Source organism: Echiichthys vipera, assembly GCF_963691815.1.
Source record: "Echiichthys vipera genome assembly, chromosome: 4".
Classification (NCBI taxonomy): Eukaryota; Metazoa; Chordata; class Actinopteri; order Perciformes; family Trachinidae; genus Echiichthys; species Echiichthys vipera.
In genome coordinates, this window is record NC_139829.1 from 14,074,712 (window position 1) to 14,097,415 (window position 22,704).

Genomic DNA, 22,704 nt, shown 5'->3' on the forward strand with positions numbered 1-22,704 from the left:
CAGATACATTACACAAATTCTTCACAGCTCATTTTGTTGGATTATTTTCAATCAACTTCCAGATTGTTTTCCTTATAAATCCATAGATTGCTTGGTCTATAAAATGTAAGAAAATAGTGAAAATGTGCTTCAGGGCTCGACTGTTAATCACAGTGCATACACCTTGACAACTAAATATACGGTATATCTTCCCTCGTGCTGATCAAAAAGTAAAATGGTCAAACTTTAACATTTTAATTTGGTATTTTTGCTTACTGTGATGTCAATTCTTGAAGTATTTTCAATGCTTTATATCCATAAAATCTCTACAACCTAAGCAAAAAAAGGTTATGCAAGTCTTTAAATCGTAATAGTTAAGAAAAAGTATTGACATTGTGTCATATATTTAGAAAATACAAAAATCCCTTCTCTTTTATCACATTTATACTAAATAAACACACAAGACATAAACATCTAAAATATTTTGAAGACACATGAACAGTAGTTTTTAACACATCATAAGTAATTTTAACTATGTATATATTTTTTAGTTTTGAATTCTCGTTATGAGTGTGAATTTTGATAGTTTCATCTGCAACTCTGGCTGGCTGCTCATCATCATCATTATGCTTTTTATTTTAAATAAGGACCATGTAAACAACAGCCACTCATGGGGCACCATTTCTAAAGGGTTGAAATATATATAGTTTAGGTATATTTATTTTATTTCTGATTTACTAGAGTTTAACCCAACTGATCTTAGCTGTTTTGTTCATAGTAAAGCTAAAAGTGTACTGTCACACATCTTTGTAGTCCAACTATAGCAGGTTAGTAACAATGTAAAAAACAGTCTCCTTACACACTTGAAACAAACAGAACCTAAACACACTCAGTTATATCTAGAAAACAACATGAATTTGCTCCTCAAACGCCCATCTGCACCAAAGTATGATGGATCAACAAACGCAATGACCAGGATAATTAGTTACGATCGCCAATAAGTGTCCCCAATGATTGATTCCATGCACACATTCCCACTCACACTCTATTGAATAGAAGAAAGAAAAATCTACTGAATGCTCATTTATTCATTCGCCTCATAATATCAGGCCAGACGTGACCCAGCAAAATCCTTGACACTTTTGTCCAATTTTAAACGGAGCACAAAGACAATGCGGTTATAAACAGCAGCCACACACACGAAGAAGACATTCCCTTTGTGATGGATGGCGAATTAGAGGTATTGTGAATCCTCAAAGCACGGATGTCGTCCTGAGAAATCTGACCTGAAGTCTCAATAAAGACTCACAAACATCCCTTTACTTACAGGGGAATAAATTATTCTATGGCTACTGCTACAGTGATTAATGTAGTTAACTTAATGCTGAAGGCTATGTCGTTAATCCTGGTTATGTAAGACTCTGGTGGTGGTGCGCTATGTCACCTTTGACTCTTTAACCCCCAACTTACTCCATTTCTTTCATCACACACAAGTGAAGTTTAGAAAGAGACAGTAAAAAGTTTTTTATTAAGCAGCAGAAGTTATATACTAATAAACATCTGCAAAGAGAAAAGTAAATGAGTATTACTAGTTATCAGCACAGTACAGCATGACCCAGCACTACAGTGTAATCTTAGTCACATGCTACCAGCAGCAAACAGGGCCAAGTATCCAGTTCTTTGACCCAGTTCACCGTGCCTGTTCCTGGCCTGGCACCTTGTGAGGGGATCCTCCGTGGCCATTTACTGAAAGTCAGACAAAGAGCCATCGTTGCCATCATTGTAAAAAGGATGAAAAAGTAGTTAGAAAATGTCCACACTAGATTAAATTAGTTAACTGGCTATTGTCAGCATTTTGCAGGTAGGTAATTTCTTACATGTCATATTATTGAGAAATCTGAAAGCTTCAATAAGTAAAGTGAGGAAACAATGCATGTGATGATTGCAATTTACTGTACGAGCTAAACTAGCTTTAAAAGATAAAATTCTTCCTACTGTATGCATCTTTCCAGTAAATGGGGAAGAACGCTATATTTATTATCAGCCTATTCGATTGCTGGCTGCACATTAGCAGTCACTGACTCATTTTAGAACAATAGGAGGCAGCACCGGCTCAACACCTTTCAGGATGCCCAGATTAGAGAAGTAGCACTGATTAACTACATACAGTACCCTGGAAATTATATGTTGGTGGATGTATAAAAATAAAAAAGGTTCACAACCAACACTTATAAGACAAAAATCAAAACAAAGGAAAGATAGGTTGCACACAATGCAAACAGCATTTACGGTCTTGAGTGTGGATTATAAAAATAGAAAAATAGTGAAACAGTATTGGTGAAAATACATCTTTCATGCAGTGAAAGTGACTAGTTATTACTTTTTAAAACATGATGCATTGCTTTTAAACATGATTAGAGCTAAAACAATTAGAAGATTTAATAATGAAGCCATTTACAGAAAATGTATTTTTTGGTAATCAATTTATTGCCTCAATAAATTTTAACATTCACAGGTTCTAACTTCTAAATTGTCCTGATTTGCTGCTTACATTGCATTAAATTAAATAAGGTTTTGGATAGATCTGCAGGCAAAAAAAGTAACATCATATACTATGCAAAGGATGGTGGATTAGAATAGCCAGAAAAGTAAGCTGGCTTACATACTGCAAAATCCGCCCGGATGCAGAAGGACATCCTGTTATTTTTGGCATACTGCATTTGACATACTAAACTTATTAAATGTATTATGCCCCGATTGTGTGCATACTGCACGCAACAGTGCAAACTTTGTAAGAGCAGCTGCAGTACATACTAAAAGTAAAAAGAAAAAGTATGTGATGTGGAGCCCATTACCTTGATGACATGCTCAACTAACTTTTTGAGACACTTAAACAGTAAAAGCAATGAAACAGTGTCAAGTTATAAATTATTCAATTTTGTTTTTACTTATATACGTATATCATGTGAAAAAATAGTGATAGGGGAAAATCCACAATAATATTTCATTGTAGTCTTAATTCAGTTCAGCTTTTTACCTCCCGCAACTTTAAGGCACCAACACTGCCATTATTGCCGGTTGACTTGTTTTACAAGATAAAGTAGAATTAAATCAAGCTGAGAAAGGGTAGTAAAAATAAACCACAGATGTAGAGGGACTGGCACAACACTCAGTCCTGGTCTACACCAGCATGCTACGAGATAGAATTTCCCAGTCCTGAGTCCTTTGCAAACTGCAGCACAGGTGCAATGCAAAATACTCAACATGCAAGAATAGTGTTGTGTACACAGATTGTACTGCCACAACTAATGCTGCCACAACAGGTGCTCAAAAACTTAACTTAATTGAAAAAGAAACCCACTAAGCCTAGCACACAAGCTGAATTTAAAAATAAATAATGCAAGATGGCCACTTGTGGTGGTTTGGATAAAGCTACTCCATGGTAGTACAAGAAAAATGACCGTCATATTAATGTTAATATTAAAGATCTGACCCCCCCTCACTTGAAATTGACTAGATTGGTAGCTGACACAGTCAAAGCAGCTTTATTGTAATCAAGAGTTAAAGGGATAGTTCAGCCTTTGTGAAGTTATAATTTACTGATAGTGTATAACCTACAGGCAATGTATTGCTGTGGACGGGGGCACCAGCTCAATGTATTTTAGCCACGTATAACAAAAAAATTCTATTTCCATTTCAGTGTTTGCCATTTTAAAATGTTTTCAATTCTTTACCTCGACCTCAGACAGCACTTCCCTCCAGTTTCCACATAAGCTTCCCCTCTCTCTTTCAACCATTCAGTCTCCCTCTGCAAATGTTCTTCTTCTGTATACTCATAAATGTATCCTCTTGTCTCCACAGTGAACAGCTTTTCGTCGTTGCTGTCACAATCACTCATTGTTATTTTCTTGTAATTGTTTATTCCGTAAACCGTGTAAAGACTGACCCAAACAGCTGATATGAGACATAATACAATGCACGGCACAGTTGCGCTTTATGCATAGGAATACGCTGATAAAACGTAGTGTCAAAGTAAAAAGGGAATGTCTGGAAAAAGGTAAAGATGAAAATATTCTCAATATAGCGTACACTTAAACTGATGTCTTTTAGGTGGGCCTTGAATTTAAAAAGGTGACTCAAGTACGTTTTACTACAGCTGCTGCCCCCATCCACATCAGCTTCTGTGATGGTCCTCTGCCTCTCCAAACTGGAGGCATGCTAAAATCATACAAGTCATCTACAATGAGTCGATAAAAACCTCACCTACCCGAACTGTACTATCCCTTTAATATTAAGTTGTTTTAGATCTCACAAAGACTAGGATGGAGTCTCTTAATCCATCCTCATTACATGATTACTTGCATAATTTGTTATCCAACTTGCCTGTTTGGTAATGTGTATTTGCATGAAGACAGGAGCACAAGCACACACACACACACACACGCCTAGCCGCGTTACCAGGACAACCACATCATCAAGAGCCAATAAATCCTAATGTCCAAACAAGCTCTGTCCCAGTTAGTTAGTGCTGTCTGGAAGCTGTGCTTTCTCACCTTGTGGGGTCCCATTACATCAAAGGACACAGGGCAACTAGTGCTCCTAGTGTTTTGTGTTTTAAAGTCACAATAAAGGTTTCATATCTATAAAAAAAACAAACATTGAGGCGTCTTAGATTTGTTATTTAAAATGTTTTGACGTGCTAAAGTACAGAGCGACTAGCCTTGTGTTTCACGGTCAGACACCACACACACACACACACACACACACACACACACACACACACACACACACACACACACACACACACACACACACACACACACACACACACACACACACACACACACACACACACACACACACACACACACACACACACACACACACACACACACACACACACACACCGTTACTCGTTATTAACTACCAGCTCGACCCCTACGGTTGGCGTTATAAGCACAGAGCAGGTGTGACTCTTAAATGGCCGCTTCCTAACAGCCACACGTGATGTTACGAGGAGGATTAAAAAAAACAAATGGCACGTTTTTTCCTCACCTGCTCGATGAAAGAGAATCCACACTTCCCTTCTCGAACAACGTTACGTCCGTTGGCTCGCCCCCGTGCTCTGTGTTGTTGGACAGAGCGCACACGCGGAGGAGGAGGGGTGATAGCCTACACTCGTAGCCGCAGAATAACCCAAGCCGGACGGACTGTGGTGAGGAGGTGAGACCGTCTTCAAGCCCCGCTCTTCCTAGACGAGCTCCTTTTCTCCCACAGACGGGCTTTTAACAGCGGCTCCTGCCAACGGAGGGATTTCGCCTTTCATAAAGCCACGGAGAGGTTGACGTCCATCCTTTGCGCATGCTCACAGCGACCCCTGACGTAAGTTGCCTTCCCCTCGCCCCGCCCTGGATCAGCGTCTCGACCAATCAGAGGCGGCCTACCGGTGACGCACCCTTTCCGTCCCTCCCTCGTCAATGGATGTTCAGTGACAGCGCCTTTAACACTGTTTTTTTTTTAAAATAACCTTTCTTGCATAAACTGCGCTTTTTTTTCTTTTTCTTCTCAACAGTTACTTAATCGAAACATTCACAATATCTTAAAAAAATATTTAAAATGGGGTCTTTCTCCTCTCCATCCACTGGGGCGCCTTCAGGGTGATGTATTCAACCACACTGCCATCTGATGGTTGTTTGCACTGCATTTTACTATTGGCTTGGATGTAGTTATCCTGACATAACCCAGTTGCACAAGGTTGGATAACAGGGTTAAACCAGCAAGTAGAAATCCATAAAGTTGTTGTACTTGTTTGACATCTAAGTTTTTGATTGTGTGAGAGTTACAGGAGTTGATATGTTTATAAAACATGGCACTTGGTCTAGCACTATCCATAATGAACATAAATCAGGAGTTAAAGGGATTACTGAACAAAGCCATCTACCCCAGACTGCGATAACCTGAACCATGAATGGTCTTACTGGAGTACATCTCCATTTACAATGTAGGGAAATCCCCACTTTTATTACAGCAACAAAATAATAAATAGTAGCATTAGTATGGTTATATGTACTGTGTGTTAAGGTTGTAGTGCTTACATATAATGCAAGTTATAGGGGCACTGATTCATTATTTAAGCGGTAATAATATACCTTTGGATCAAGCTTAGACAAGTCGTTGGCATGGCGAGTTCTCAACCAACCGCCAGGTAATTAACCATCACAAAAGGAGGAACCTAATGACATCACGGTTTCTCCGAGACTGAGTATCACTCTGTATATTTCCAATAGTAATAAATATTTAGTTAATTTAGAAATAAGCATTATGGCATGGAAATAAGCAGGCCCCTTCCTCAGACCACACCATTTCATTTTGATCTCAACTACACACCTGTACTGTTTTATGACTGACAGACAAACACATAGCAAAAATACTCAAAGCTGCCTTTGTGGTAGTGGGAAGTTCCCGCTACAGTAGGTGTCTTCAGGATTTTGCCATGATGACATAAACGAAATATGATATTTGAGAATATGTACAAAGATAATTGAGGCCTTCAAGTATAAATAGTTAAATATCTGATGGCGCAGTTTTGTCTCCACTTTCCTTTTTACTCTGTTACCTGTCAGAGAGCAGATTATGTGTCTCTCTATAAAAATGCATCTTTTTAGCCATCAAACACATACTTATTTAAGTTTTTGCTTTACATTTTGCCCAAATGGTTATTTTACCAAGTTATTTGTGTTTGGATTGAAATTAAGGTTGAGTATTCGGGTTAACAGTGATCATGAGGGGTCACGGTTTAAGTGCTAGAAACACTGATTCTTGCACGTCTAGGTGGATTTGCATGGATACTTGGATTAACAGTAACTAAGTCACAGTCTGTAAACTGGTTCTCCTGCATTACCTCATTCTTATCTTTGGGATACACGTGATCTTTTAATTGTGAGGAAAGTCAACAATACTGAGGGGTTGGTTTCAACACAACAATGTTGTCATGTGGGTACCATCAGAACTGTACATCTGAACAGATATGATCAGACATGTCAGTTAGTAGCCAAGCAGTTGTTGAATAAGCCACTGGAGTTGAGGCATGAATGAACTAACTCAAATACTTACAAAGTAATCCTGCAGGGACAAATGAGTCAATAGCAACTGATGATATGTACTCTATGTGTGTGTATCTAAACACACACTCTGTTTATACACCTCGCATTTGCTGGCCAAACCTCCTCATTTTAGTTTCTTGTTTCACTGTTCGCCTACTGGAAAGACGGGATTGGCGGCATCACTTTTACTGTTAGAAAGAGACATGAAACGATTGGCCTCAATAACCCTAAAATGTGCTTTTGTTTTCTTGTAACTCCTCCTGCGTGTTACGTGGATATTGTGTTTTTATTATGGCGATCCATTTGGAAATGTGAGCTCCACAGTTTGGTTGTGTCCTCTTACCTGAGGAGGAATGAGGCTGTAAGGAGTTCACAAAAAATCGAGTGGAGTGTTATTTATTGGTTATCAAATTAAAGGAATTCAAGTTTATTTATAGTTGACCAAAGTGCTGTTATGATGCTTTAATGAACTATTTGCCTTGACCTCATAAAGTCAGAAAGATTGGTTTGAGTAAAAGTTACTTTGAGTAAATATTTTGTTTTACTTCTTATGTTCACCTATTTTATTCATTGGTTGTTGTAAGCCTAATAGTTACTCTCAATTACACCAAAAACCTCACACATTACACAGGTTAGCTGTAATATTGTTCTGTAATGAAATGTCATATCTAACAACTTCACAAATCTAATAAAATTGGTTAAAATTAGCATTTCTGATACCAATCCAAGTATCAGAAATGCCTCTGATACTGCCTAAAATGCTGGTATCAGTAACAGGGAGTACGCGAGGCTCTGCACAGACCCGGTACCATGTGATTTTAGCCAAAACACTTATTTAAAGTAGTTTTGTTTTTTTATGTATGTTTTATATTATATATTTATGATATTTAATATCATTTAATATTTAATATAATAAAACATTTATAAATGTATGTTCTTTTTTCTCTTATGACTGACTGTCAAACTAGATAATAAAATAAAGCTCTATCATTCATTCTCTGTGGGTTTGTTCATGTTTCGTCTTTGATTTACATGTATCTTTAATCCATCATAAATATTGAATGCAACTGGTTTCATCAAATAGCTCTTCAGTTTCAAACAGCCCTGGTTATTCTGAAAAAGAACATGTGTGATCTGTCCAGATGTGGAGCTAACACGAGACTTTGAGAGGCTGATGAACGGGAACACAGCGTCACTCTTGTCAGTTCAGCCTCAATGTTTGCTGCGTGGTCATCTGACTGCAGGGGAGAAATGTCGTGAAAGGAAGCATTAAAAAAAGGACAAGACGCGGCTGTCAACAGAATCTTTAATTAACCGGCATCACAAAGGTCCCACTGTACTGTACATAATACTGTGGCACTTAAGAGTCAGCATGCTCATAGATACTGAAGAACCGAGATAAAGCCTTAATTCAGCATAAGAACAAACTTTTAACAGTCCTTTGGTTCCTTCACAGTACTGTACAGACTCACTCGTGACCAGCTAAACATAATCTTCCAAAATAAAAAAAAAAGATTTTAATACCCTGTGAAGAACTAAAACATGATGTCAAACAGAGATTTCTAAAACAGATATTCAGTTCTTGTCCTATTCCATCACCCAGTGCAGCACAGGTGAGACCAACACAAGGTAGGATACTATTAACTATTAACTATACATATATACATACACACCAGTGGTGCATCAGGTGCAGGTATCTACAATGCCTTTACTTCAGGCGCATATAATACAGTCATAAAAGTGTAGTGCAAGCTAATTTCACATCACATATTTGATGACAAACATGCTTTAGTTCATTTCTCTTTTTTCTTTTGCCATTTTTATTCTGAGTTCACTTCACCCGGTGCTCTAAAAACTCAAAGAAACAGCAGGTCTTTGTGTGTGTGTGCATTGGTGAGAGAGAGAGAGAGGGAGAGAGAGAGAGAGAGAGAGAGAGAGAGAGAGAGAGAGAGAGAGAGAGAGAGAGAGAGAGAGAGAGAGAGAGAGAGAGAGAGAGAGAGAGAGAGAGAGAGAGAGAGAGAGAGAGAGAGAGAGAGAGAGAGAGAGAGAGAGAGAGAGAGGAGGTGTATCAGTGTTAAAGTATCCTTTGTGCTCAGATCAGAGGATTATTGTAAGCTTCTCCATTTGTTGATTCTTTTTTGCCTGACCATAAAAGCGCAAGGAGCTTTTTGTGTTTCTTCATTCAAGACACAGACGGGACAGACATGGGTTTTGTTTTTTGTTTTTTTTTACCCAGGTAGCTCTTCTCTTCTTCTGTCTGTGGCCGTCTGTTTTAATCCAGAAGCAGTTTGCAAAGATACAACTAAAAGAGCGCAGCAAGTACTAGAGAACAAAGGTTGAGTTCCTGTGTCTTTACAGTGCGTTATGTGCCAGGATGAGTTTGAAGTGTGGGTGAGGTTGGCGTGCTTTGTTTGTGTGTGAGCTGTGCAGGTGGGCTTCCTTATATCACATTCTCAAACAGCTGCATGGAGTTCATTATGTTCTCATCCTGGAAAAAAACAAGAAGACAAATATTTGTCATCAGATGTCTGAAGTACACAAAAGATCAGGTTTAGAATTTAAGACATAGGATAATACCCTAGTGAAAATGCAGTTTCTAGTCCAGACTTGACTGACAAAAGAGAATGAATCCCTATTTGTAATTCAGAATATAAACCCTCTTTCACTATTACTTGTGTACTGGTGGGTAGTTTTACAAAAAAGAAATATATCAGGCTTAGTTTTTCTTCAAAAGACACCTTGAATATTTAAATCATCCTGCTATGGTTCCAGTATAATTTAGGTTTAAGGAGCTGCCTTTCAACATAGAAAATGCATTTAAGTAAGAATTAACCAACATGTATTTTTTGTTTTGCAGAAGTTCCTGTAGATCGTGTTGTCACTAACAGAGATGTTCAACTAAATGTTCTGTTTAGTTATGTGGTATTTATGTTCACACATGTGCTGTTGTTGTTGATGGGTTTTAGTTGTGTATTGTTTGTGTTCAGAATATATAACCCTATATAAATGTAGAACTTTAAAAAAGATAGTTTTATTATCAGTTTACTTGCTGATGCATTTTAAACTGAGCAGATGGATTGAAGACAATAGAGAGCAGTATGAGAAACTTTAACATTTGAGTCCTTTAGCATCTTTATTTCTTTCTTAGCACTATTAAAATCTTATTTTTTTAGTGAATTTATGGCATGTTACAAAAAATCGATATTTTGGGGGAACAAGCTTTTTCTTAATGTGTTGAAACAATGTATTAGTTTCAATCTTAAATGTTTTGTCAGTTCCCTTTAAAGAGAAGCAAATGTATGTTTCATTCAATTTGTTATAACAGCTGCAGCAGAGTTATTGCCCAATGTTTGAGTTTGTTAAAGTTAAACAAAGAGGTTGGATAGATCGTCCAGGATCTTTAATCTTAGCACAGCTTGTACATTTTAATTCCACTTCTATTTTCCTCACTGACTCTTTTTTCCAACACCTGTTGAGTCCACAACAGGAGGTAAAGCCTTCCACTGTAACCCATAAATGTCGATGTAAAATGTCAACATTCTACGGTTTTTGGACCTATGAAAAAGGTGAATATTAATATTCAAATATCCTGCTCCTGGGCTGATGTACAAACAGATCATCTGTCTTCCACAAAACTTTAATTGGCTCTGGAGGTTTTACCATCCTCAACCACCAAAACCTCCTCCTTTTCTTACTCGTCTTCCTTCTGCGAATGTTTGTTTGAAAGATTCAAAAGAAGGTGAAATAAAATCAAATAAATCTAAAGTTTCTCTGAAAACAATATGAGCTTATGTACATGTCTAAAAATGATTGCATAAATGTTAAGAGTTAAGAAGAAAAGGAAAGATAACAGGATTTAAAGGTGCTTTACTTGTGCCTTTAAAAATAAGAAGAGGTAAGATATGATTCAAGAGGGAACTTCTTCAAAATATGTTATTCTTTATTGAACAGTTTGTGCAAATGGGGATACTCTTAGTCAGCGCCTGATTAATCAGTGACATCTTGTTATCACTGTGACTGATCCCTGAACTGTTGCATAGAGTATTTGTGTTGATGAGTAACTTAGTTTGATTTCGTTTTTATTGTTTGCCTGTGTGTGTGTGTGTGTGTGTGTGTGTGTGTGTGTGTGTGTGTGTGTGTGTGTTTGTGTGTGTGTGTGTGTGTGTGTGTGTGTGTGTGTGTGTGTGTGTGTGTGTGTGTGTGTGTGTGTGTGTGTGTGTGTGTGTGTTTGTGTGTGTGTGTGTGTGTGTGTGTGTGTGTGTGTGTGTGTGTGTGTGTGTGTGTGTGTGTGTGTGTGTGTGTGTGTGTGTGTGTGTGTGTGTGTGTCTGTGTGTGTGTGTGTGTGTTTGAATGTGGAGGTCACCTTCTGACAGGTCTCAATGAACTCTTCAATTGTCACAACACCATCTCGGTTTTTATCCATTTTCTACAAAAAAAAAGAAACAAAACGGAAAGAAAGGACACATTAGAGCATTTTGGTGTAATTTGTAATTTCCTGAAGCAGTGGTGGAAGATGTAAACGTAATAATACCACAATGTAGAAATTTCTCCTACAAGTACAATTCCCGCATTGAAAATCTTACTTGATAAAAGTACAAAAGCGATGGCTTCAAAATGTACTTAAAGGGGAATTTCGGTATATTTCAACCTCAACGGTCGCCGCAACCTTAAATGTAGTCGAAGTATAAAGTATCATAGTTCCTCAAAATTGAGCTTCAGTACAGTACGTAAATGTACTTAGTTACATTCCAGCACTGTGTTTTTAATTTGTGTGCATTCAGAACCTGGAAGAACTTGTCCACGTGTTCAGAGGGCGCTTCATCTCGCACACAGGGGTAGGTGTACCTCCCCATCATGTCGTAGATCGACTTCATAATCGCCAGCATCTCCTGAAGAGAAGAAGAATTCATTTCACAAACACGGACAAGACAAGATTAAATAGGTAATCTCTCATGAAAGATGCAGCACAGTCAGAGCAGGTTGCAGTGTGGTAACCAAACGTCACATTACCCAGAATGTAACGGTAAGACGCATCATTTCCCAGGTGTTGTCAACATGTCTGAGATGTCACATACCTCTTTGGTGATGTAGCCGTCCTTATTAATGTCGTAGAGGTTGAAGGCCCAGTTGAGCTTCTCAGTGACCGAACCTCTGAGCAACACCGACAGGCCGATGACGAAGTCCTCAAAGCGGATTGAACCGTTTCTGTCGATGTCAAATGCGTTGAAGAGGAAGTGAGCGTAGGTGGTGGCATCTGTGCACAAAAGGAGTCGAGGTCATAGGTTTAGTGTAACTACTGTTTTTCAAAACTACTACTTGGAAACAAAACTATTCATGTTCCTTGTCTCATATTTTCCCTCCTTCTTATTAAATCTTTTTCATCTATAATGGATTCCTCTTATTTTCTCTAAACCAGCAAAAATCCACCAGTGGAGTGAATATATTTAAGCTTTTACAGTTTTTTGTATTTTTAAGATTGTGGTTTTAGAGATGAGCTGCCCAAAAGCACATTCAATTTAGCCGTAAAATACTTCTGACACGTCAATGCATCACTAACATTAATACAGTAACCTAGTCTTTATATGACAAAATGATTAATATATAATTAGTAGAGTCATTTTTACATTGATGTATTAACACTTTTACTTAAAGTTACAATCTTGAAGATCTTAGTTTTGTTCTCTTTGGCAGCACCTGACGATAAACTGTAGTTGCAGACGAATCTTTGGGTCTCACTTTCACTTGTTTTTAAGTTTCCATCGCCTGTTGTCATCGCTCGTTTCTGTGTTTGTTCGACCATAATAACCGTTTACTCGCCAACTCACACACAAGTGAGTTGAAGAGTGAGTCATGTCACCACAGACACTTAATTTGTAATAAATGCAAGCGCTTACATCAGTGTATTATCGCAAGAAAATTATGAAAAAATAAATAAATCTGGGACATGGAAAAAAAGGTGGACAAATGGTAAAGTCCCAAATTTTGCAGAACAAGAAAAAATACAGAATCCTCCCCTTCCTGTGGCCACCCCATCCCCTAATAAGTTCCTCACGGTCCGTAACAAGAAAGGACAAGAAAGGAGAGATTCTTAACGACTAACCTCCTTGGGGAAAGAACTGAGAATAGATGGTCTTGAATGTCTCCTCATCAACCAGCCCACTGGGACACTCCTGCTCAACAGGAGAAGGAAAAAAAGATATACAGAGAATAATTTATGTCTATATAAAGCATGTAATGGTGCAAAAGCAATGAAGACTGTCTCCGCAGCTGGACGCACATTCTTGAAGCCTCGATAGAGGGACTGAAGCTCCTTCCTGGTGAACTTGGTCTGAGCCTGCAGCTGGTCCAGACCCTCTGGCTGGTGACGCACCGTCGACAGCTCCAAGTCACTGTCGCTGCTGTCTGTGGGAGAAAGATGGGAAGAGATGTAGAGGAAGAAAGACGGAGAGGAAAAAAGGGAGGATTGGGATCGAGTGTGTTGATGCAGGTCAACATTTGGGGAAGTGGTGGGATCAAACATTCAACAGGGGGGGACAACGTGCAAGTTAAAGAGAGATTTATCAAAAAACTGTAGAGGAGCAAAAAGCAGGGGAACCGGGGAATATAAAAGAACAGGAGGTACTTTCTTTGTGGCGGAAATTTCACCAAACAAGTATTGTTTTGATCTGTTCGCTTGAAAAAATATCTGAATTTGAGAAGTTCAATCTAAGTTTTACTCGAAGAACAAATCACATTATTGGTAAGCAGTTCACACACACTAGAGAGAAAGCACAGCGTGACTGGGGTAGGAAAAAAACATTCAAAAACAGGGAGGGAGGGGAGTTTTCGCCAAGTGAGTTGGTTAATATCTGCTGCTACTATACTCACCATCTTTAGACAGAGAGAACAGAGGAGGAGGAGGGGAGTTGACATCAAGATGGAGTGAAAGAGAGTGAAAGAGAGTAAATGGAGAACAGTGAGAAGAGGAAGAAAAAAAACAAAAAAAAGAAGTCAGATCGGACACAGAGATGTTCACGCTGAGGGGTCCAGAAGAAAAGACTCAAGTTATATTCTGATAAAACATCACAGCAGAGCAGTGAGATATAATGTTTCTGGGAAACAGCGGAGGGAGCTGAAACTCTCACGGCTGAGTTCAGACAGCAGGAGACGACCTCTGACCTCCTTCCCCAGATGAACACCCATTGAGAAAATGTGTAAAAATCAAAAATGGATATAAATTAAATTTAGTCAGAGCAAGAATACACCAATGGAAGTTCTGGACCTACCTAGTATAATACACAGAGCAGCCATATTCTACAAGACACTGGCGGATTGGTTAAGTGTCTTATCAAATACGGGGACATTTATTCAGTTTAAGATAATTCATAGATTTAATTTCACCCCTTCAAAACTACATAGAATGAGCTTAATAGGGGATCATTTATGTTGGAAGTGTCGGAGTGAAATAGGGACATTTTTACATGTGATTTGGGGATGTAAACTGGCCTCCCCGTTTTGGTAGAAAGTACTGTAACATGTAAGTAAATGGCTGGGTGTGGTGTTACCTGTATCACCAAGACTGTGTTTGTTAGGTGACCGAACAGAAATGCCAAATATATCTAAATATGAACGAGGGGCTTTAAAAGTTAGGATGGTTACAGCTGCTCGATAATTGAGTATGGAAGAGTAAAGTCGGCCCAGATGTTAAAACATGGATGGAAATCAGAAGCTGCTTCATATGAACGCATGTCGGCTAGAATCCAAAACGAAGAAGAACATTTTAAGAGGGCGTGGGCACGTATTTTTTTGTAGGTAGGGCATGTGGGAAAATTTGTAGACATGGTGGTGAATGTATATTTTGGTTGCTTTAAAAAAAGGAAATGTTGATTTACAGGAGGCCTTTGTATATGGGGTTGTATGCTGGATATACTTTCTGCTGATGTTGGGGTTAGTGTTTGTTTTCGAGTTTGATTGTATGTTTGTATGTGTATGAGTACATAAAAACTTTAATGACAAAAAAAATGTCTAAAATTGGCCTCCCATGTTGCTTTATTCCAAACAAATGATAATTTGCCCTTACATGTAATAAAGCGATAACATAACAGACAATACAGCAATTTGCCCAGGAGCATTAAAGTTCTTTCTTGACCTTGAAAACAGCAGTTTAACATATTAATCGTATCTGAAATCAAGGTCCACTAACTTTGAACTAAAGGAGCGGGGCATGTTTGAAAACTATGGAAAAAGGCAAGTTAATGGATTGAGATTATTTTCTTCAAAGTATCAGAAAAATGTTTTTGCATCTCAGTCGGACTTTCCTGCTTCATAATGTCACGTTCGTGTTATATCGGAGTAATCGTAATTGGAAATGATCTGTGTTGTGATGATGACTAGGGAGCTTGAGTGAAAGCTTGGATAAATCAGACTTGATTAAACAAAAACGGACGTCTCACATCAGTCACAGGGTAAATTTGATGACTACGGTGTTAGATTGTCAATGCAGAGTATTTTACTCCTCGAACCATCTCAACGACGTGAAGACTCACAAGTCATTTACATGGAAATATTTCCATCACATAGTTTCAAACTGGGGATTTACTAAATCAGGTTGCATCATTAAGTAGCTAGTAAATACTTTATTATCATCACTGACCTCAAGTCCACAAAACAATGCCCCCCCCCAACATCCTCACAACACTCCACACCACAGGATTAACAACTGGAGCAGCATTTTCCATACAAATGAGGACATTTATAATAACCATATTTAATGTGCAATAACATCTTTATGAGGTGCAGGTGTACAAATAGCTTCTGATCTGCCACTTCTTTTTATTATGCTACTTCTTTTTCATCTCCCTTTTTTATTATTACTATTTATCTGGATGGCAAGTGTGTGTGAGAGAGCATGTGTAGAATATTAATTAACCATTTCAGGTATTCAGTATTCATAAAATCTAGATTCAGAGGGAAATATCCGATTATGCTTATTTATTCACGTTATTCTAATAATTTTACATAATTTCAAGTCAGTTTTCAGTAGTATTTATCAAGTTTTCTGTCAGATATGTCGATCATATTTCATATCATCTCTTTTACTCCTCACACTAAACGGCTCATATACTAGCAAGCTAACGATAGCTTCGTCAGTTAGCTAAGAAACACTTACACTCGGTAGCTACTGGGTGTAAATTTAGGCACGAGTAAAACTCCATTTAGTAAACATGTACAGAATTGGCTATGGTGAGTCTGTGAAGTTACAAACAACTGGCTCCTGATGCTGTAAAAATACTCTACAGCAGAAAACTTGTATTCATATCAGCATTAAATAGTTCCCAACCAAATGCACTCTTTACTGCTGTTTGACGACCACTTGTTAAAAACTACAGTGCCCAGCTGTTTTAGGTTATCACCTAGCCTTTAAAAACAGCCTTAAATGATCCCAGATATTATATACACCCTTTGTATCTCACAACAACTTCTACCCGACTCATGATTTACAACTTTCCAAACTTGCATCATACAATGTTAAAAAAATAAAGTATATAAATATAGTGAATAAAAGTAACTCCTCATCACGGCCCCTCTCCGAGGTTGTCTCACCGGTCTCGGTGATGTCGATGAGGCCCAGCAGGTGCATCAGTTTGAGGAACATGATCACTAGGCAGACGATGCCAACAGTCTGGAGTCCCTCCGTCTCCCATCTCACACTCATCTTCCCCTCTTCTTCTATCTTCCCCTCCACAGTTCTTCTCTTTCTTTTCCTCTTTTACATAATTGGAGTTTCTATACACTTTTTATTTCGGTCCATCAGTCTCTTTGAGCCTCACTCTCTCATGTCTTCTTGTATTTTCCCTTTCTGTCTCTAAAACAATGTCACTCACTCATCACTCTTTTTCTGTCACTATTTTTTCCCTGCAGTTTCTGTTACTCCAATTAGCTCTTCCCTTCTGCCTTTTTTAATTGACTGCTGTTCCCCCACCCCCCTGTGCTCTTTCCTGCTCTAATGGATGATCCAACTCCTTTATTAAGGTCAAGTGAATCACATTATTGCTGTAAAATACCTTTAAAGAGAGAGATAGATAGAAAACAAATCGCTCCAAAAAAATCTAGACTACATCGATAATCCATGGGAAATCCAATCAGAGGAAACTGATACTCTTACATCAAGCAGGTCGGTTTGGCACATCCAAACGTTTGGTTTCTCAATTAATATTATTCCTTCAGTAGTGACAACAACTCTTTTCAAATAAAAAGTCCACATCCAACATCCTCCACTGACTGAATGACTGATGCTCTGCAGCTTCTTCCTCTCTCCCCTCCCTCATCCTCATATCATATTTTCTGCTAATTAACCTGTGAACCTCCGAGGAACTAGCAGCATTTCTACCTAAAAAAAATAATCAAAATAACAAAATAAAACATAACAATGTGCTGAATACCAAAGTTTTAAATGGGCAAAACTAACAACTTTAATTTATTTTTCTAAATGTGACAAAGAAAACCATGTGCCTTTAAGGAACTTGAGAGGGTGATGGTGGTGAGAAAAAGGTCAACAGGTGTCCTGATTCCCATTGTCCCAGTCAGCTCTGTGACCCACTTTCTAATTGTTTCTCTGTCTCTCCTGGGGTCCCTAACACAGATTTGATAATGTGTCACACACTCACACTTATGTAATAAAGGCTCCCTCTACTGGAGACCAATGAAACAACAGGAACAGAGTGTTTGGACAGGTAACCTTCTCCTACACGTAGAAAAATCGTTCTTTCTTTCTGTATTCACACTCAGCTCTGTGTATATGGATATGTCCAATAGGAGACAAAAAATACCCTCTCATGAAATATGTAACCAATCTGTTCCAATAAAAAAGATAGATGATAGATGGCTAGTTGGATAGATGGATGGATATATATATAGATAGACAGATATATTGGTTCATCATAAATCCTGATACCTCATGTTGATGTTAATTTGCAGGAGAATAGGGGAGAATATTGACTAGTACAGGTTTTCACTGTAAAACATGCAGAGGAGGTGTAAGTTCTTTGGTCAGCCTTGAATATTATCTGCAGTCTTCTCAGGATGTATGCAGCTCAAACAAACTACACCAAATAGGTCGGTTGGATTGTTTGCGGCCCGAGTGATGCATTTAAGTGTTCATCAGCTCATTTTAATGACTTTATATGCTACATAGTTACAATACCACATAATTTATTAGATGATGTATATTTTATATTAATAATCTGAATCTGAAAAGTAATAACAATGTTGTCAAATACATTAAGTGCAGTTAAAAGCTTTATTATTTGCCTCCAAAATGTAGCGGAGTAGAAAGTAGCCAAAAAAGGGAAATACTCAACTACAGTACTAGAGTAAATAAACGTAGTTACATTTCACCACTGTTTGAACGATCTATGCAACCAACATGGAAACAAGCATACAAGTCACAAATAAAGTATTGAAACTATTCATTTCACCCTCATCTCTTTACAGTATATTGATGTTACCACTAAAATATCCTGCATGAGACTCAAATGTGGAGTAAAAACATCAATGTTGGTATCAGAGTACTTCTCTAAAGACAAGGCTACCTATGGTTTCAGATGTCGTCTCAAAATAGGACCAAGTTGGACTGAACCCAAAATCGACAACAGAGCAGAGAGGAGCGCACTGAAGCAACAATCAAAGGCAGGCAGGTTGGATTTAGATCGGATCGTTGAACTGGATTTTAAACACGTACACATATGTAGATAAACACACGCACAGAGTGTCGTTGTGTCCATTTTCAACATCAAAGGATCTTTCCTTGAGTGCTGATGATATAAATAATGCAACTAACATTAGCTGCTGTACCAGCCCTGATTGAACGACTGATTGATTAATGTGCTGCTGTTGCTAAATGTGGACAATCTGGGTGCACATCAAGAAAGACATGTTTTAAACAACATATTCTCATTTACAGGTTTGTATGATATCTTACGAAATATGGCATTTTATTAAACGTGAAACGGTGACCAGGAGTAGCCGGCTACAAAAGTCCACAGTCCAAAGACTGGTGTAAGGTTAATTGATGAATCTAAATTGCCCTTAGGTGTGAATGTGAGTGTGAATGGTTGTGTGTCTCTGTTTGTCTCTATGTGCTGGCGTTCTGTCCAGGGTTTACCCCGCCTCACGCCCGATGTCAGCTGGGATCAGCTCCAGCCCCCCGTGACTCTGTCAGGGTCAAGCGGTTGCAGAATATGGATGGATAAATATGATATTATACACAAATGACAGTGCATTACTTTATTGTTATATGTACGAACAGTGAATGAGAACAGCCTGGTCTTAAAATACTCAGCTTTTAAATGTTTTGTGTGTTTTGTAGTGCTCCACCCCTTTAGCCGATGAGTCAATTCATCGGTCATTTTGGTCTCAGTGGACTAAGATTAGAAGTTAGTAATTTTTATGTTTTTCATGCTGAATGGTTTACTTTGAGAAGCTTATGGGCACATCACAAGATTTAAAGTGGTGCTTTTGCGTTATTTGTTTTTGTGGAGGAACTCAACCCTTGTGTGAATGTTCCTCGACTAAGAATTTCTTCTATTCTGAGTGGAGGGGGACATAAACAAGTTTGCCTTAACTGGACAATGGCATAAATTACTTTAATGTCTTCAGTTGTGTTTATGTTTTATGCCGCGATGATGGAGGTGACATGACCAGCAGGATGAGCACCCGAACTGATTAACTGATTCAGAAGAAGACTAATAATCCTTGTTTTACATTATAAGACTGTCGATCAGAGAAAAAAAACATTTAGAAGAAAAATAAGACATTTTGATGGGTATTTTTCACAATAATTTTATAGACCAAGTAAATAATTCACGTCATTAAACCTCACAAATATTTCTAAGGGTATCCTCAGTGGAAGCTGAAGGTGAATCATTTGATTAACATTCAACAGACAAGATGCATCACAACATGGCTAATGAATGACTGCAGAGTTGAATCAGCACCACAGCGAGCGTCTCGATATCAACTGTGATCACCTCAAAGCTCATATTTATAGCAGGGCTGCATTTAGAGTCTATTTCTCACCGATAACAAGGAGCTTGACATCTGGACTTGTGGATCCTGGAACGTTTGGCAGAGTCATGAGTTACTTTTTACCCAATTTTTCTACATGAAGGTGGCTGAACATTTCGAGAGAGACAAAAGATGTAAAATATCTGCTGCCAGTTATTTAAACGTTGATGAGAAGATGCAAAATCAGAAGAGATAATGACGCTGCAGTTGGTAAATTAGTCTCACTGGGAGGTGATAAAGTAATGAAGTGGCAGGAATCAGGACTGAAGACGTATGAAGAGAATTTTGGTGGCTACTGAGGGATGGCCAGTGTCCTTCAGGGTCCTGGAGGAGTACTTCAGGCTCCATATTTAGGCGGCCTCAGAGAAAGCCTGTTCGATACTGCATGTATAATTGATGTGAAGTAATGCTAAACCAGGGTGTAGGCCCAGCCACAGGGGGAGGGCGGGGGGAATTTAAGATTGGAGGAATTGAGAGGAGTGATAAATTATGAAAGGACATTACTGGTGTTTTTGTTGAATTTATTACTTATGATGCAGAGCCATATGAGGAGCACTAATGTGCCGACTGGAGCCTTCTTGCTGTAATTGTCTTGGAACAATGACTGCAGGGCACTCTGGCTCGCTGGCCTTCAGCCCAAAACTCTAATCAAAGGGAACAGCAGCGTTCAAAGAACAGCAGCTGCCCAAATGCACAAAATCTATTGACCCATCAAGGTTTTATGGTATATCTCTTCGTAGGCAAAATAAAACATTAACCCATTAACCTTTTCCCACTCTCATACATAGATTTGTGTATTTTACTTTGTTACACAGTACAGAGCTGAGGAAGGAGAGATGACGTGTAACAACACTGAGATTAAATGCTCAGCCTCAGAAACCCCTTTGGCCACTCTATATTTATTTATTTCATTCATTTATTTATTTTTGCAGAGACAAAGACTTCTTTAAAATGTTGTCCCTTTTTTCAGTTGTTTATTCAGCTATCATAATATTAAAACTCAGATGCCTCATCTTTGCTTTGTTTATTACTCTTATACTGTGTCTGTATTTTACGACTCACTTTTGTCTTTAAGTGTGAAGCACTTTGAGACGTATGAGCTACAGAAACAGTGTAATATAAATAACATTTACATTGCTGCTGGTAAAGGAGGCAAACTGAAAAAAGAATGACTTTGTCACAGTGGTAGAAGAACTTTGATCCTTTACCTAATATTGATATTAATTCAAACATAGGAGATAATACTGTATTTTGAAAAACAGGCTCCTTTCAGATATTCCAATGTGTTTTAACCGGTATCTTTAGCTTTGGAAGTAGAAGAAGACACTTTATTTTTCTGTTTATCACCAAATTTGGAAATGCAGCAACATTAGGTTGTTTTCTTCTATAAGTAAGGGATGATGCCCGACGGGGATCCATTATCAGGAATGAATGTAGGCCAGAAGCCTCCAACGTGCAGTGAAGGCAACCATCATAAGGTTCTGGCCTTCCCCTCGTCCATTAATTCCTGATAATGGACACATCGTTGGGCATTTCACCCTTATGTAATGGACACCCTGCAACATATCAGTATGGAGTACTCACCCAGACAATGGTGTGAAGACATATAACACTAGTTTTATGTATCACTTCACCTCTGTATTTAGCATTTATAAGCAGTATATAACACACTAGAATGTAGTTGTAAGTAGGTATAAGTGTTTATTAATGGATTTCTCAACAACTATAACACGAATGACAGTTAAACTCGATTGTCATAATATAAAATTATATCTCCATTGCAGACTTAGTTATTAATAATAATAATAAACACTTAAATGTCTTTATATCTGTGTACAACTTCATTATTGTGTTATAAACCTTTTATAAATGTTTATACAGCGTGCTTATACAGGAAGGTTAAGGGTGGTTGAAGCAGTGAGTCATCATAATTACAGCCAGTAGAGGGGCCTCAGGGGGGCCCTTACCTTCAAATGAGGACATGGGCTCCAAGATGCCAAACTGCTTGAGAACTGCCATGAAAAGGATGATGACCACGCCGATGGCAAACAGCTCCATGCCCTGGATCCCCATGACTTCAGACAGGGGGGAGCTCACTCAGGGCCAAGCCTGCACCAGAAGGCCTGGCCCCGAGGAGAGACAAGAGGAAGCCTGGGCCGGCACGAGTACCGCCCGGATAGTCAACAACAAGTGTTTTCAACAAAGGGAGAGGAATCAAGTCTGGTTGGTGGAAGACTGCATGAAGTTGTTTCCAGGCCCAGGAGAGAGCATGAGAACCAGGCTAGCAGGCTGGACAAAGGCTGCTCTAATATCAACACTGATGCTGAAGTGGAAAATATGTGGGAGCCGACATATATGGAAAACCTCCCTCTCTAGACCCATGAGGGAAAATGGGGGTTGTGTCATGAGCCATTTATTACGGTGCATTAAAGGAGACGTTTGGAGTCACTTTCCAGACTTTCCTCCTGCACGCACTCTCAGGAGCTCAGAACGGCAACGACACAAGTTACTGCTCACCCTCTTTATCCAAACAGCTATTATCCGTCCTCACGTCATAGTTTACACTCATGAATCACAT

General features: G+C 38.6%; 2 protein-coding genes across 4 annotated transcripts in view; both read right to left on the minus strand.

The window, feature by feature from the left end:
• Positions 1–5,315, minus strand: part of slc23a2 (solute carrier family 23 member 2) — a 36,788-nt gene extending 31,473 nt beyond the window's left edge. For all 3 annotated transcript variants that reach the window (XM_083912313.1, XM_083912312.1, XM_083912311.1), the window contains exon 1: positions 5,035–5,315. The gene's annotated coding sequence lies outside the window, so the exon portion shown is untranslated. The remainder of the gene's footprint in view (positions 1–5,034) is intronic.
• A 3,253-nt stretch (positions 5,316–8,568) lies between these two features.
• Positions 8,569–22,704, minus strand: part of kcnip3b (Kv channel interacting protein 3b, calsenilin) — a 14,804-nt gene continuing 668 nt past the window's right edge. Inside the window, exons 1-7 of the mRNA XM_083911825.1 lie at positions 22,094–22,704; positions 13,360–13,484; positions 13,183–13,252; positions 12,158–12,336; positions 11,867–11,971; positions 11,446–11,508; positions 8,569–9,570 (exon numbers count right to left, since the gene is read on the minus strand). The exon at positions 22,094–22,704 is cut by the window's right edge and continues 668 nt beyond it. Of these exons, the coding sequence (XP_083767951.1) occupies positions 9,523–9,570; positions 11,446–11,508; positions 11,867–11,971; positions 12,158–12,336; positions 13,183–13,252; positions 13,360–13,484; positions 22,094–22,199 (696 nt within the window). The 5' untranslated portion in view covers positions 22,200–22,704 and the 3' untranslated portion in view covers positions 8,569–9,522. The remainder of the gene's footprint in view (positions 9,571–11,445; positions 11,509–11,866; positions 11,972–12,157; positions 12,337–13,182; positions 13,253–13,359; positions 13,485–22,093) is intronic.